Source organism: Mirounga leonina, unplaced genomic scaffold (assembly GCF_011800145.1).
Source record: "Mirounga leonina isolate KUSES-001 unplaced genomic scaffold, KU_Mleo_1.0 Mir_418, whole genome shotgun sequence".
NCBI classification, from domain to species: Eukaryota; Metazoa; Chordata; class Mammalia; order Carnivora; family Phocidae; genus Mirounga; species Mirounga leonina.
In genome coordinates, this window is record NW_023270739.1 from 10,583,527 (window position 1) to 10,599,092 (window position 15,566).

The window sequence follows — 15,566 nt, forward strand, 5'->3', positions numbered from 1 at the left end:
TTTATAGTTTCCATTTTTATATGTAAGTACTTCATCTATTTTAAGTTAATTTTTGTGAGTGGTGTAAGATAGGGGTCTGATTTAATTCTTCTGCATATGGTTATCCAGTCTTGCCAGCACCATTTATTGAAGAGACTGGGTAATTGACTTTCAAGGTATATTCACATAGCTGGCCAGTTGGTACCTGCTGTAGGCTAGGGGCTTTATTTCCCTCCATTTGGGCCTGTCCACAGTGCCTCTAGAGTGTCCTCATCTGATGGAGCCTGGCCTCTCTCCCAAGTGAGCAAACAATGTGAGACAGGTGGGCACTGAAATAAATCATTCAGTGGCCAGGGGATTAGACTCTACCTTTTTGTGGAAAGAGCATGAAAGGATTTGGGGATATGCTTTTAAACCACCACCTATTTCTTGTTACTTTTTAATAGATGGGTCTGTCTTATGTTCTTACATAATGATTTCAGTAATCAGTTTCTTGGGGTCGAATTCATTTTGACTTCTGCAGGGTTTGTTTTCTGATAGAATTTGTGACTTTGTGTGTGTGTATGTGTGTGTTTGTGTGTGTGCGCACGCACATGCATGAGAGAGAGCAAGCACGAGTTGGAAATTTATCTATGAGAATTCTTTGATGCCAGGTTTTAAAATACATGCCTCCAGAGAGGATTTGTATTCACAGTGGTTTCAGACCAAAAAGACAGCTATGAATTCTGGCCCCCAAATACCTGAGGATAGGTCTGAAGTTAAGAACTCTCAGTAGAGACCTCTTTGTCACTGTCTTTCACCCAGATGTGGAGCCGGGACAGGCAAGTATCCCTACTCTCTTCCTCTGCAGGGCTGGCTTCACTCACCAAGGGCATGACTTCGGGGGAGTGGGGGTGGTGTCCTGGCTTGGGGTTTTGTTTCTCAGCCTGTTTTTGCATTGTCCTATAGTCCTCGTTAGTCTCTTTTTTCTGTGTTTGGCTCATTAATACCAGTGCTTAATGATGCTCACAACAGACAGGTTCCCCAGCTCAGGTACTCCCTACAGTTTGCTTACCTCTCTGGATTTGTGCTTTCTTTCTAATCAATTTTCTTTATTGACTCTAAGGATTGTCCTTTTGTTTTGTTTTTAAGATTTTATATATTTATTTATTTATTTGACACAGAGAGAGAGAGCGCAAGCAGGGGAAGTGGCAGAGGGAGAGGGAGAAGCAGGCTCCCTGCTGAGCAGGGAGCCCGATGTGGGGCTCGATCCCAGGACCCCAGGGATCGTGACTTGAGCTGAAGGCAGATGCTTAACTGACTAAACCACCCAGGCACCCTATCCTTATGTTTTTGTATATCTTTTTTTTTTCCTTTTATACACACACACACACCTACATTTATTATTATTACTTTTTTATACAGCGTTCTTAGATGTTTTCTACCAAGATTTTGCTTTGTTTTTCAGGATATATTGTCCCCCCATATCGGATACTGATGTCTCTGGGGGGGAGCTTTTTAAAACTACTCATTCCCTGGCCCAACCCAAACTTAACAAATTAGAATCTCCTGATGGGGGCCAAGTTCATGTACTTTTTAAAAACCTCCCCAGGGGATCCTGATGCCCGCTGCTACTAAGAGATTATTATTATAATGAAGACATGGTCCAGAAGCAATGGAAGTACAGCAGGAGAGCTAAATTTGGCCCATGAAGTTGGGGAAGGCTTTGTAGAGGAGGAAATTGCTTTTTCCCCTTTTTAAACATTCCCTCTCATCCTCTGACTACTGCACTTAGCTTTACTGTGTGTAAGCATCCAACATCAGCATCGCCCCACGTGTCTGAGGGCCCCTGGGGAATGTCCAGAGGCAGCCATCTTCTCTCTATGGGTCTAACAAGATCATGTGAGTTGGCACACCTTGTGGTATGGGGTTCCTAGCACTGACTAATGCCCATCCCCACACCTGCCCATTGCATGGGCTCAGAGCCACCAGCATCCCAGCTTATAGAGTAAGAACCCACTTGCATTGTTCTCTGGTCCTCCTGAGGGTATGCAGTGGGCTGTCTGAGCTGATAGATGCAGCATAAAAGAGAATTTCAGCAAGGAGGGTTCTGGACAGGAGACAACCCTTAGAATATTGGGTCCATTTCTTGTACATCCCCACGCTGTACCAAATGCTGTGATGTCAGGAGAGTTTTGTTTGAATTTACTCTTCAGTAACCTGTAAAAGGCTTTCACCATGGACCACATCCCTAAATCCACATTGAATGGAGATGCTGAACAGTTCATGAGGCATGCAAATCTGGACTCAGGAAGGACCTAGGTTTGAATCCCAGCTGTACTGCTTACTAGTAGCATATCCACAGGCAAGGGATTTCAGTTTTTCTGAGCCTCAGTTTCCATTTCTGTTAGATGGAAGGTAATATCTGTCTTCTAAGGTTACTGGAAAACTTAAATGAAACAACATATTTTAAATGCCCTATACAGTGTCTCATGGACACTTCTGTTTGTTATTTTTTACTGTTGCTCTTATGTTTCTTAAGATCCATAAGGGATAAATAAGACAAGGATTATTTTCATATTCTTTTCCTGTTTAGCAAATTGGATGCCCACTCACCTTAGCATACAAGTCAAGACCAGATTTCTGTGTCCATGCTGACCCCAGGCCACCCTCCCAGATTTAGTTCCTAGTAATAACAGTCAAACCACAACTCATGTATTGAACAACTCTAAGTACCGGGCACCAATGTAGATACTCTACATACATTATCTCTAGTCCTTGCAGTAACCTGGAAGTAGGTTTTATCAGCCCCTTTTTGACAAAGAGCAAACTAAAGCTCAGAGGGTGAAGGACTTTGCAAGGACACACAAGGGGCCAGTGGCTCAGCTTGGACTTGAAACCAGAACTGCAGTGTTTCAATATGTAGACAGCCTCCCCTTCACCATGCACAGCTCTATGTGATTGCTACCCTCAGGGTCTTTCCTCGGCCTAGAATGACCTTTCACCTTTTAATCTGCCCACCCAAATCTTATTCATCCTTTAAGACCCAGCGCAAATGCCACCTCCCCTGTGGGCCTTCCTCTGGCTCTCTTGGTTGCAGAGAATTAGTCTATCGTCATATTTCCATGGGGGTTTACTTAGGTTCCATTTGGGGCACATTTGCTATTGTCTTGTGTCTCTCATGCACATAAGTGGCTCCTATTTTTATTTGTCATTTGTTCAAAGTCAGCAGTTCTATCGCATTTTTTTTCATTTCATAACATCCATGACATGTCCTAGATGTTCACTAAATGTTTATTGAATCAAAGAATAAAAATTCTGTCCAGAAGCGTTGTTACTAGGTTATGTTCTTCAATGTGCTTGTTCTTAAAATTTCAGTGATGCCATACAAGTGACCGTTAGCTGAAGACAGAGTTGACACACTTTGCCCTCATGTCTAGCTTTGTTGGCCACAAAACTTCCCAGATTGCAAGTTTGCAAGTGACAGCTTCTGTCTGCCCAAGTTACATAAGCCACAGAAGTTTATTTGACTGGGTCAGATCTCCTGTTCCTTGTCTAGGTCTTTCTCTCCGGCCCCCTTCGGCTTCCTCATTCTCACCTGACACATTATCCCAAATCTACAGAGAGTGAGTGGACAGCATGTTGAGTTCTATTTGCTCAGAATGGCAGCCGCCCCATGTACAAGCTCTTGAGAAAGATGCACGATGAGGAGGCTTGCACCTAGGTGACTGGGTCAGCAGCAGTCAAAAATTGCCTAAGTGGAATGGAATTGAATCTCTCAGGGGCTAAAAGGTTGTGTTTCTAACAGGTTCTTCCGTTTCTCTGATGCCTTTCATTCAATGACACCTTAATACAGAGTTAATTGAAATGGAAAACATTAAGCCCAAAAGCAGAAAGCAAAAAGGACTTTGTACAATGTTTATGATTTCTCCACACTTTGATTAGGCATACATTTAGAAGTACAGGCAAACCAAAACCTTTATGTTTGAGAAGTATGAAGACAATATGTCCCAAATCTTCCTATCTTGAAGAAAGAATACCAGTACCCATGATGGGGAATGTCGATTATAATAAGGTAGGTCAGAGTCCTTAGGTCATATGCAAGACTTTTTGGTACAGGTGGATTGGTGGTTGTGCCTAGGTCTTAAGCAGCTGTGAGGTAATTGACAGCCCCATAGGATCGTAGACTGCCAGAACTCAGAGGGACCTTTGGGATTATTTTGTGAAGTATTTGGGAAATACTTTACAAAAGTGGATGTCCAGGTCTCAGAACAATTGCGCCTGGGCTGGAACCCTCATGTTGCTTATTTCTGTGTATCTGTAGTAATTGCTCAGGTGTCACAAAGATGGCCAATAATAAGGGGAGAAAACCTACAGATGAAGTAAATACAGGTGTTTGAGAGTCAACCTTTTTCTCGAGTTAGGGTCCACTGATTATCCTTATGTGGTGTTTTTCTTATATAGTCTACACTCATAATGTTATTTCCAACTTCAGTTATGTAGAGGTAGTACCAAAGACATTCTTTAAGCACAGGAATACAGAATCCAGCCTGATTTTTACTACCTTTCTGAGTGGTCTAATACCATAGCCATTGTTTAGCGACTCACCGCTATCATGAGATCTTTCTCGAATTCAATTTAGTTTTCAGAGAGACAGCTCTCTTTTCGCACTGCTAATTAATCAATTTACATAATATTTACTTAGCATACTTAGTTGCAACAATAACAACGTGCATATACAGGTTTTGGAACAACCGTAACTCATTCTTGGTTAGCACATGGCCCGATGGGTGGAAACAGGGAAGTGGAGACATCCTAAAGAACTCAGTGGACCTTGTTCTTCATGCCCTCTGCACCGGTCCATGTAACAAAGTCCTGGGGAAGACCAGGAGGATGGGCAGGAGGCCCTCAATGTATTGCAATCCATTCCCTCCCTTTATAGATGCAGGAAAGAAAGAAAGGTGACCTGGTCAAGTCTTATAAACATCCTAATGGCAAACCTTCTGTCAACCACATTATTGGTATCTGAGAGTTCTCTCTGGATTGCTTTTAGCAGTATGTACCTGGTCTGGTGTCTTCATCCATTTGGGCTGCTTTAACAGATTATCATACACTGCACAGCACATTTATTTCTCACAGTTTTGGAGACTGGGAAGTCCAAGATCAAGGTACCAACAGATTTGGTATCTGGTGAGGGACTGCTCCCTGGTTCATAGCTGGCCATCTCCTTTCTGTGTCTTTTTTTTTTTTTTTTTTAAGATTTTATTTATTTATTTGAGAGAGAGAGAGAGCACATGAGAGGGGGGAGGGTCAGAGGGAGAAGCAGACTCCCTGCAGAGCAGGGAGCCCGATGCAGGACTCTACTCCAGGATCATGACCTGAGCCAAAGGCCATCGCTTAACCAACTGAGCCACCCGGCGCCCTCCTTTCTGTGTCTTGACATGGCAGAAGGGGTGAGGAATCTCTCTGGGTTGTCTTCTGTAAGAACTCTAATCCCATTCATGAGGGCTCTACCCTCCAAAACTCATCACCTCTCAAAGGCCCCACCTTCAAATACCATCCCATTAGGTTGATTAAGTTTCAACATAAGAATTTGGGGCAGGCACAGATATTCACCCAACAGCATATGGTAATCAAATCTAATCAATGGGTTTATGGGGCAGTTTCTCCTTGGGCAACAGCATGTAAGTATGTAACTGTTGGAGTATAAAATAGCAGTGTTTCATGACTGACACCTCTGCCTTTCGTGTAGTAATGACGGGGTATATAGCTCACAGACCTAGTATGTTAAATCTGGACAAGAGCTCTTTTCAGTGTGGCAAGGAGCAGGGGAGTGACCCCGCCATCCTGGGCTTCTCTCCTTGCCCTGCCTCATGATTGCTGGACCCTATGTAAGAGCTCTGATTCTTGGAGTCAGATGATCCTTTATGTCCCCCCCCACTTGCTTAACCCACTGCATTGATTAAAGGTAGTTCAACAAAGAGAGCCTCTGATATATTTTCAAAACACAGCAGGAAAAGGGTAAAATGAGTGGTTTTCCCATTTCTCAGGTTTGTGTAGAAAACTGAGAGAACCCAGACATGCAGTGGAGCTACAGGAAGTGAGATGATGATAGGAACTGAAGGTCAGTACGAGGTTCCTTCTGCCCGAGTTCAACCAGAACCGAGGCAAAAATTGGCATCCAGGGGAGAGAGGAACAGAATGAGGAAGGGTTGGCCACAGGCTACTGGTCAGTTGTGCTGTGGATCAAGGTCAATGTGAAGGACCCGGCCCCTCGGCGAAATGGGTCAATTCTTTTGTCCTTGACTGTACTTGACCCTGCACATTGGTTGTAGCTTTAAGAACTCTAACCTCTGGTGCTGGGGTAATTTGGGGTGCTCTCTGGGAGACCCGACTGAACATTGTCCAAGTTAGCAAGTCAGCAACGACTGCATCTCAAAGTCTTGCCTCTAAGAGAATTCCAAACCTTTACATGGTGATGACGAGGTCAGCCTGTCCTTGCCCCACCGCTAGAAAGTGGAAAATGGGAAACGGTTTCCAAAAACTCACGTATAACCGTGTGAGTGAGAAACTGTGTAAGGAGTTTAAACAAACAGAAACTGAACGGGCCCTGTGTGTGCACAGACATACTGTTTTATTTATTACTCATTTATAACCTACTGCATCCTATAAAGAGCTTTAGGCAACTTATAAGAAAAGATACAATACATTGTGGACAAGGTTCATCGGGAGCCAAAGTAAAAACGTCTACTCAATCGGGGTGCCCGGGTGGCTCAGTCGGCTAAGTGTCCAACTCTTGATTTCGGCTCAGGTCATGATCGCGGGGTCCTGGGATTGAGCCCCGCGTTAGTCTCCACACTCGGTGGGGAGCCTGTCCTCTCTCCCTCTGCTCCTTCCCCAGCTTGTACTCTCTCTCTCTCTCAAATAAGGAAATAAATCATAAAAAAAAATAATTAAAAATAAGTCTTTTCAGAGGACTCCTGCTCCGAAAGAATATATACTGTTTATTTCCAGTGGACTCAAGTTAATGCTATTGTTTAGTTTGACAGGAATTTCTCACCGGGGACTTTCCAAGGGGAAGACTGGCCTGGTGGACATTGTCCTCAGTAACGTCCTTGCAGTAAATGCAATGGGAAGTTGTGTAAAGCTCTTCAGTGTCCTTTGGGGAGAGTTGGGAGGCCAGACACGGGCGTTCAGCACAGAGCCAGCCAGTGTGGCTCAGTTGTGCGGCATTCTGCGATCCCCCCTCTGGCCTTCAGCCCGTCACCCCTCACTGTGACTCCGCTCTCCCGGGCCTTTGGCAGTACCTCAGTTGCAGCTCGTGCAGGCTTCATTTCCGATAGCAAAAGAAAGGAGCATTTTGTAAGTTACAGGCCAAATGAATTGAAATAAGTTACAGGCATTTTGACTAAGGAAAGAGGATGGAAAAGCTGTAGCCATCCTCAAGGCGGTCCACCTACACTTCTGAACTTCTGGGCTTCGGGACTATGTCTTTTTTATGCAGTTGTCCTTCTCTCCCCAGGATGAACCTTGTTTCCCTCCTTTGATGGCTCTGAAATGTTACTCTGACATGCACCATGCAGCCTGATGCCTTCTGAACTATTCATTCTCAAGCAGCCTTCAGCCCTAAATAAGGAACACATGTCATCCCAGGCAGATTTTTTTTTTGCCTGCCACTTGCTACTAAATCGGTGACCTTTTCCAGATTGAGCCTCAACAAAGGCTTTTTTATGCAGCCAGCTCACCCGAGACAGACACACCAGGGCTGCCACCATTCCTTTCCTGGAGGCCTCCGCACTATAGGCTTCCCCGTTTGTCTGTCACTCTTTCTTCTTGCCCTGGCATTCCTGTGAGCAGAGGGAAAGTTCCTTTCTCCTCAAATGTCACCTCCGCTATGCTTTTCTACCTCCCCCCCCCCATCTTGTCTGGTAGGCTCCGGTCCCTCCTCCCATCCCTCTCAATCCCCTCATCTACCTTACTGTCATGGAGTCTCAGCACCACTTGGCACTTTCCCGTGGATCTATCTGTGGCCTGGCTCCTCCGCTGGAATGAATGTGCCAATGGTTCAGGGCCTTAAGGTTTTTGGCTTGGTGGTTGTTGTTTACGACTCAGAGCCCAGAACAGTTCCTGGCACATAATCGGCACTTAATAAATGAATGTTGGATGAATGAATGAGTAGATGGGTGGATGGGTTGGTGGGTGGGTGGATGGATGGGTGAGCGAATCTAGATTAGAATGCTGGCTCCTTGTTCAGAATTATTTGCTTATCTACACATACATGCATCCCCTCTTTGGCTCTCTCCCACCACAGCCCATTCATTTCTGTGACTTTACCAAACAAAATTATTTTCTATCTTGAACTTGGAAGCCTCCATTTAGTCTCAATCAGAAAGGATATCAAAACTATTAAAGAGCAAGGTCTTGGGGTGCCTGGGTGACTCAGTTGCTAAGCATCTGCCTTCGGCTCAGGTCATGATCCCAGGGTCCTGGGATCGAGCCCCACATTGGGCTCCCTGCTCAGCCCTCTCCCACTCCCCCTGCTTGTGTTCCCTCTCTCGCTGTGTCTCTCTCTGTCAAATAAATAGATAAAAAATCTTTTAAAAATTTTAAAAAGCAAGGTCTTGTGCTTTGTTTTTGGTGATCTAATACCATGCCAAGAGAAGACCATTAGCTGACTGTTAGAGGTGTGTTGCCCTTGGCTTGCTAAGAGAGGACTCTCTCCGAGGGGGGCGGCAATGAGGAGGCTTAGAGAGAATGACTCAGCTAACAGAACCCCAGTGGTTTTTGTGTCATGTCTGCTCTTCAGCTTCTTCAGGTGTTATGTGAGAAGAGGGTGTGGAAGGACCTGAAGGAAGCCAGGGTCCAGCCCCGCATCCCAATCCAGCTGTTGATTTTAGCAGCCTTCCTTCCCACATTGATCCTGAGCAGCTGAGAAGCACCATTTTGTTAAGAAGCAAGGGTTGTGGTCTCTACGCAGCTGTGTAATCTTGGGAGTATCATTTCCTCTTGCTGTAACTCAGTTTCATCAGCTGTGCCCTGAAAAGGTTAGACAAGATGATTACTAAGGTTGTTCCAAGTGTAGTATTTTTAACTGTACTAGGACCTCGTTTGATAAACTGTTCTAATGTCCTTTTGAAGTCTGCCGTTTGGCGTGCCTCTGTTATAACACGTTTCAGGCCACGTATTTGGTGCTTTGTCTCCTTGATGAACCCGTGGCCTTTCTGAGGGAGAGGACCCTGTCTTGTCTATGGGCTTGTCACCCAGAGTCAGACCCAGTGCCCAGTACTTGTACGTTCTGTGGATAGTGCGACTCAGCTCTTTTCCTGAACTTGGCTACCTGTTGATTGAGTTGTGAGTCTGCAGTGAAATGCCCCAAAGGACAGGTGGCTTGTGCAAAATTCATAAATCATCCATGCATAAGCTCTGAGAAACTCATCACTCTTGTGTGCCATCTCTTAACACTTCTCCAATATAGAAAGCTTCTTTTAATCTCCTCTCCTTCCCCTTTTATCTTCATCCCAGAAAAACACCACCTAGCCTTTGGGGTCATCCTTGGATCCCATCTCTATCATTAGCCTGGGGGAAACTGGGCTGGTTGCATTTATCTCTGAGCCTCAGGTTTCTTACCTGTAAATGGGAATAATAATACTGACCTAGCAGAGGCTTGGTCACAGGTTGAAGTGGCCTCCAGCACAGTGCCTAACAGGACTAAACAATGTTCATTATTCTCTCCAGGGCTCAGTTCAAGACACCCCCAGAGCTTTCCCAGCCAACCCTCGGTGATTGTTCCTTAGACACTGTCGGATGTGGTACCTCTGTTGTTTATCTTGGAATATCTGTAGTCACTTTCACAAAAAGAGACCATAAAAGGCTAAAAGTCCAGGAGCATCGCAGCACCTGCCGAAGTGTGTACTCCCTTTTTTTTTAGCCTAGTGTCCTGAAAATAATAGATGCTTAATTCATGTTACGTGCAGGCAGAGGAGACCACACTTAGGAAGGACAGAGACGCTGCACCTGGTTGCAGACCTTCTCTCTGCTTCCATTTCCTTATCATTCAGATGACAGGCTTGGTCCAAAATACTTCCCAGGCCCTGGTAGCTTTGATATCCTGGGCCATGATACTGCAATGAGGTCTTATGGGTGTTTGTTTGTTTGTTTATTTTTAAGAGTACAAAAAGCCTCATCCTCAATGCAGGAGTTTCCTTAGACCCAGAAGGGCTTTTCTAAACATGAGATACACCGTTTTCTTGCATGAGCACTTGGCCTCAGGTCATTGACAGACAGGAATGTGGTTTGGGCTCAGCTTTCCTGCAGCTGTGGGCTGCTGTGGCCAACAGATTTTTTCAGGGGGAAAGACTGGCCATGGATTTCCCTCCTGGAAGGATGTGCATCATAACCAGACACTTGAATCTGAAGCTGGTGAAAGAAGTACGGAGACCTTGGTTTTTGACCAACGGAGCTAAGGAAGCCAGTTAGGAATCTCACCATAGATAGAGCATCTTGTGAATGAAAGGTGGTAGCAGCAGTGCTGAAGGGTGGTGAGTATGGGCTTTGGAGTCCAGGCTGCTTAACTGCAAATTTTAGAGTGAGAAAGAGCTGATACGTTGACAGTCTAGAATCCCTACCTTTCGCTTCCCCATTGGCTCTCGTTGATGCAGTACCACATGGTAGCTTTCTGCTATTAGACAGGGGAGACCCCTTTTCTGGCTTCTCTCTCCTTTGTTCAACAGCAACGCATCATGGGGCCCAGCATTCTGCCTTGGTCATCTTCTCCATCAGCCTTTCCTTTCCACGAGCTCATGCTCTTAAATACCATTTGTGTTCCAGTGATATCCAGATCTGTAGCTTGGATTCAGCCCAGGCTGAATTTAGGCAAAACAAGAGCTCTTGATTCCACCCAAATGGTGGTATGTCCATTCTTTGGAATACCACCCAGCAATAAAAAGGAATGCAATATTAATGCATATAACCAGTTGGGTAAATTTCAGAAACATTGTGCTAAATACAGGAAGTCAAACCTAGAAAACTCGGTGTTCTGTGATTGTATTTCTGTTTATGTGCAATCCTAGAAAAGGCTGAGCGATAGTGTGACAGAAAGATAGCAGCAGTTGCCTGGAGCTGGGGTTCAGGGAGGTAGATCGCCTGCAGAAGGGCCACAAGGAAACGTTAGGGTGGTGGAACCACTCTGTACCTTGTTGGTGATGGTTGCATGACCGCACGCAGTTACCAAAATCGATGAGTCTGTTGAATTCCCCTGTACTCTGGTAAAGCTTGAGGGAGAAAGAACCACTCCATCATTTCTGGTCTAAGCAATTGGAGAGATGGAGAGAACAAGCTGCTCTTTCCTGACATGGGTAACACAGGTGGGAGAGCTGGTGGAGAAAAGAAGAATATCAAGAGTTCGGTGTGGGACATCCCAGGCCCAAGACGCCTGTAGATGTCCCAAGGAGAGAAGTGAGATGGGCGGTTGAATTTATGATTCTAGAAGTCAGTGTAGAAATCAGGTTGGGGACAACACGTGGGCGGTATTTAAAGTGGTGGGCTGGAGGGAGGTCACTAGGGACACAGGCCAGTGAGCGGGGAGCTGGAGAGCTCTGGGGATTGAGGGGAGGTCTTGGGGCTCTGGCGTCAGTGCGGAAGACTCAGCGGGATCAACTGTGTAAAACTGTTACTGGCGTATACCAAGTATTCCTTCCATAGTAGCTGTATCATCATCAGCTTTTATGTTGGTGAAATTCACGTCAGTTCAAACAAGTAAGCATTTTTAAACGTGCGATTCAGGGGTGTTTAGTTGTTTATAGGGTGAGACAGCTGTCACCTCTCTCTAGTTTTGAGACATTATCATCGCCCCAGAAGAACACCCCGTACCCAGCAAATCATCACTCCCCACCGTCCCTCCCGCTGTGCCCCGTTCACCACTGACCTACTTTCTGTCTTTATAAATTTGCCTACTCTAGATATATAAAAGGAATCATACAGCATGTGAGCTTTTGTGTCTGGCTTCTTTCACTAGGCATAACGTGTCCGAGGTTCAGCCAAGTAGTGACACGCATCAGTACTTCGTTCCTTTTTACGGCTGAGTATGTTATTTTATTATTCCGTGTCTCCCCACACTGATGCTGGAGCACATGTGGGAGTTCCTGCCTGAGAGCTTTTCTCCCCCATCCTCTACCTAGCTGTCCTTTCCTCCTCCTCCTCCCTGTGCTGATTTGTCTTGTTTTAGGTGGCGAGTCCCACCGCCTCAGAGACTTAACCCACACCCAGCAGCCCCTCTTTTGCATCCCCCAAGACACTTAACATAATTTCGTAAAGTCGCCTTGACCACTCTTTCCCAGAGCCTGATTGGCTCCAGACACAGGCTGACTTGTTGTCCCCACAGCACTATTCCCAGGGGGAGAGAGCACTTCAGTCCTCCCCAGGGTATGTGGCACCCTGGGAGATCCAGAGTCTGCCCCCTTTCCCACACACCCCATCCCCTTAGTAGATTGCAAGCACCTCACCTCCACCTCTTGGTATGGATGGCCCTCAGCCCAGGCATACCACCTGCACACAGACGCCTCAGAAGGTGTTTGCTGACCGTGTTGTGTGCCTACAGCCCTTACCTCTCTGCTTATCTCTAGGTGTGCGTGTCTCCACTGGGCTATTTCTAAAAGAAAGAGAGAGAGAGAGAAAGGGAGGGAGGAAGGAAGGAAGGAAGGAAAGGAAGGAAAGGAAGGAAAGGAAGGAAGGAAGGAAGGAAGGAAAAATAAGACCCTTGATTTCTAATCCCTCCAAGCATCCACTGATCCATCTCCCACACAGCAGCGAGAATGTCCTTTTCAGACCCAAACTCCGATCGCACTGGCCCTCCCTGACCGTAGCTGGGGCTGTATGGCACCTCCTTGCTGCACCACCCCCACAGGGCACCATCCACATTGTCTTCTTTGCAGATGGTGCCCAGTGTCCTGTGGCCAGATGGTCCTGCCTGCCTCGGACCCTTCAGGTGTGCCCCTGCTTGTCCTTTGAAGAAAAGCCTCCTCACTCTGCGCCTGGACTGTGGGGTCCCGCAGGTTTCCTCCCAGGTGCGGTCTCCTCCCCCACCTCCTCTGTGGGGTCCGTGTCTCAGCCATGCTGGCTGTTAGTCCCTTAAGAGGTGGTTTTTCCTCCTGACACCAACCAGTGCTCCAACTCCCAGAGGACACCAGGAGGGCATCCTACAATTCAGGTCTGGCATTACTACTTACAGTTGGCCTCAGGCCCTGCAGGCTCATGGGCTCCATCCCACAGGCCTGCCTGCCCCTCAGACACCAGGCATGAGTATCAGGCCCAGGTTGCCCACACTTCCATTCGACTTGGCTACCAAGTCAGGGCCTCCCTCAAGCCCCTCCTCATGGAGGTTTGCTATTTGCTAGATCACAGAACTCAGGAACCCACTTTACTTACTGTTAGTGGTTGATTTTAAAGACTACCACTCAGGAACAGCCAAATGGAAGAGATGCCTAAGGCAGGGTTGGAGGGAGGGGTGTGGAGGTGCCATGCCCTTTCTGAGGGCACCACCCTCGAGCACCGCGATGTGTTCACCAACCCATAAGCTCTCTGAATCCCATCATTTAGGGTCTTTATGGAGGTTTCGTTAGGTAGGCATGATCAATTAAATCACTGGCCATTTGTGATGAACTCAGTCTCTGTCCCCTCTCCCCTCCCTGGAGGTTGGGCAATTGGGTGAAAGTCCCAAGCTTCTAATCATTAAGATTTTGTCTTTCTGGCAACCAGCCCTCCATGTAGTTCTCTAGGGGCCCACCAGGAGTCACCTCATTACAACAAAAGATGCTCCTATCACCCTTACCACTCAGGAAATTCCAAAGGTTTGAGGAGCTCTGTGCCAGGAACCAGAGACAGAGCCCAGGTATCTTTCCGTGACACCGTATCCTTCATCCTTTTCAAGCTTCCCGCTGCAGGATCTTAACATACACCGTCCCCCCTGCCTTGGTACTCTTCCCATCTTCCTTCAGATCGCGATCGGATCCTTCTTTCCTCAGAGGACCTCCTTGTCCGACTTCCCCTCTTACACACCCTGGCAGCACTCTGACCTCTGACCTCACCTCCCCTAGCCCTTCAGGGTCACAGTTCCACATTTGTTGGTGTGGTTATATAGTGACCTTGCCCTATGTCATGGGCTGAATTATGTCCCCCAAAACTCATATGTTGAAGTCCTAACCCCCATTCCTCAGAATGTGATTGCCTTTGGAGAGAGGGTTTTTAGAGAGGTGATGAAGGTAACATGAGGTCATTAGGGTGGGCGCTCACGTGATATGACTGGTGTCCTTATAAGAAGAAGAGATTAGAACACACAGACGGACCTCCCATGTGAAGACACAGGGAGAAGGCATTTATCTATAAGCCAAGGAGCAAAGACTCAGAACAAACAACCCCACCAACACCTCGATCTGGGACTTCCAAATAAATTCTGGCCTTTCAGCCACCCCCTCTGTGGTACTTGTTTCAGAAGCCCTAGCAAACTCATATGTCCTAAGCTGCACTGAAGGCGGGACCATCTCACGATTCACCCGCCGTTGCATGCCCATGCCCCAGGCTGGTGCTTAACTAGTAACTGCACAGTTAATACAATTGACGTTTGATGGGGTTGAATTGAACAATGATGGGATTAGGGGCACCAACCCCCCCACCCCACTCAGTTGAAAAATCCATGTATAACTTTTGACTCCCCCCAAAACTTACCCACTTATTGCCTGGAAGCCTTATTGATAATATGAACAATTGATTAGCACATATTTTGTATGTTACATGTATTATATCCTGTATCCTTACAAGCAAGCAAACTAGAGAAAAGGAAACGCTAAGAAAGTCAGAAGAGAAAATACATTTACAGTATTGTACTATATTTACCAAAAAAAAAAAAAAATCCACATGTAAGTGGACTTGCACGTTCAAACCCGTGTTGTTCAAGAGTCAGCTATAATTGGAAAAGCCAGAGCTTTTCTGGTGGCCTTAGAATCCTACAAACAAGTGCTTTTTCCTGCAGCCCCAGTAGGAAGAGTGAGATGATTTCTCGTAGGCACTATTACCAGTGAGTCAGAGGAGTGTCCGTGAACGAAGTATCTCAAAGCTGCCAACAAATCGTGTTTTTTCAAAAAAAAGATCCAAGAAGTCTGCAGATGGAGGTTGTAGCTGGACCCAGGCCGGCTCTGCCCCCCTGGCCGAGGCCTCGACTGAGAGGACACAGCAGCCAGGCATCCTGGGCGTCGGTGTGATAAGAGCCTTGGAAGAGAGCCCAACGGCTGGCCCTGTGTTCCTTTTTAGTTTTTCCTGTTTCTAAAGACCAAAGATCAGGGAAGGAAGAAGAGAGAAATCATTATTTGAGATCGAGCAGGAGTTTTTTAGACTGTAAGTTAAGTTAACGTGAGCCCACTTGGGACTGACTCGAGAGGGTGGGTGGGGACTTATTCTTGCATCTTGGCAGATGGAATCGTTATCTGGACCTTCTACCCATTCTCTCCTGTCCTTTGGAGCCTTGCCCACAGTGGTGGTACTTGGGGAGGGAGATGCCTTGCAGGTTGTTCCTGACGCTGAGTGTAGGTGTGGAGACAAAAGCTTTTGCAACAGAGAGA

General features: G+C 46.4%; 1 protein-coding gene across 5 annotated transcripts in view; it reads left to right on the forward strand.

The window, feature by feature from the left end:
• Window positions 1-15,566, forward strand: part of LARGE1 (LARGE xylosyl- and glucuronyltransferase 1) — a 514,447-nt gene that overhangs the window by 378,767 nt on the left and 120,114 nt on the right. For 4 of the 5 annotated variants that reach the window (XM_034987635.1, XM_034987636.1, XM_034987633.1 and 1 more), the window contains exon 7: window positions 12,888-13,019. The exons of the other annotated variant lie outside the window; for it this stretch is intronic. In XM_034987635.1, the coding sequence (XP_034843526.1) occupies window positions 12,888-13,019 (132 nt within the window). The remainder of the gene's footprint in view (window positions 1-12,887; window positions 13,020-15,566) is intronic. 5 annotated transcript variants of the gene reach the window in all.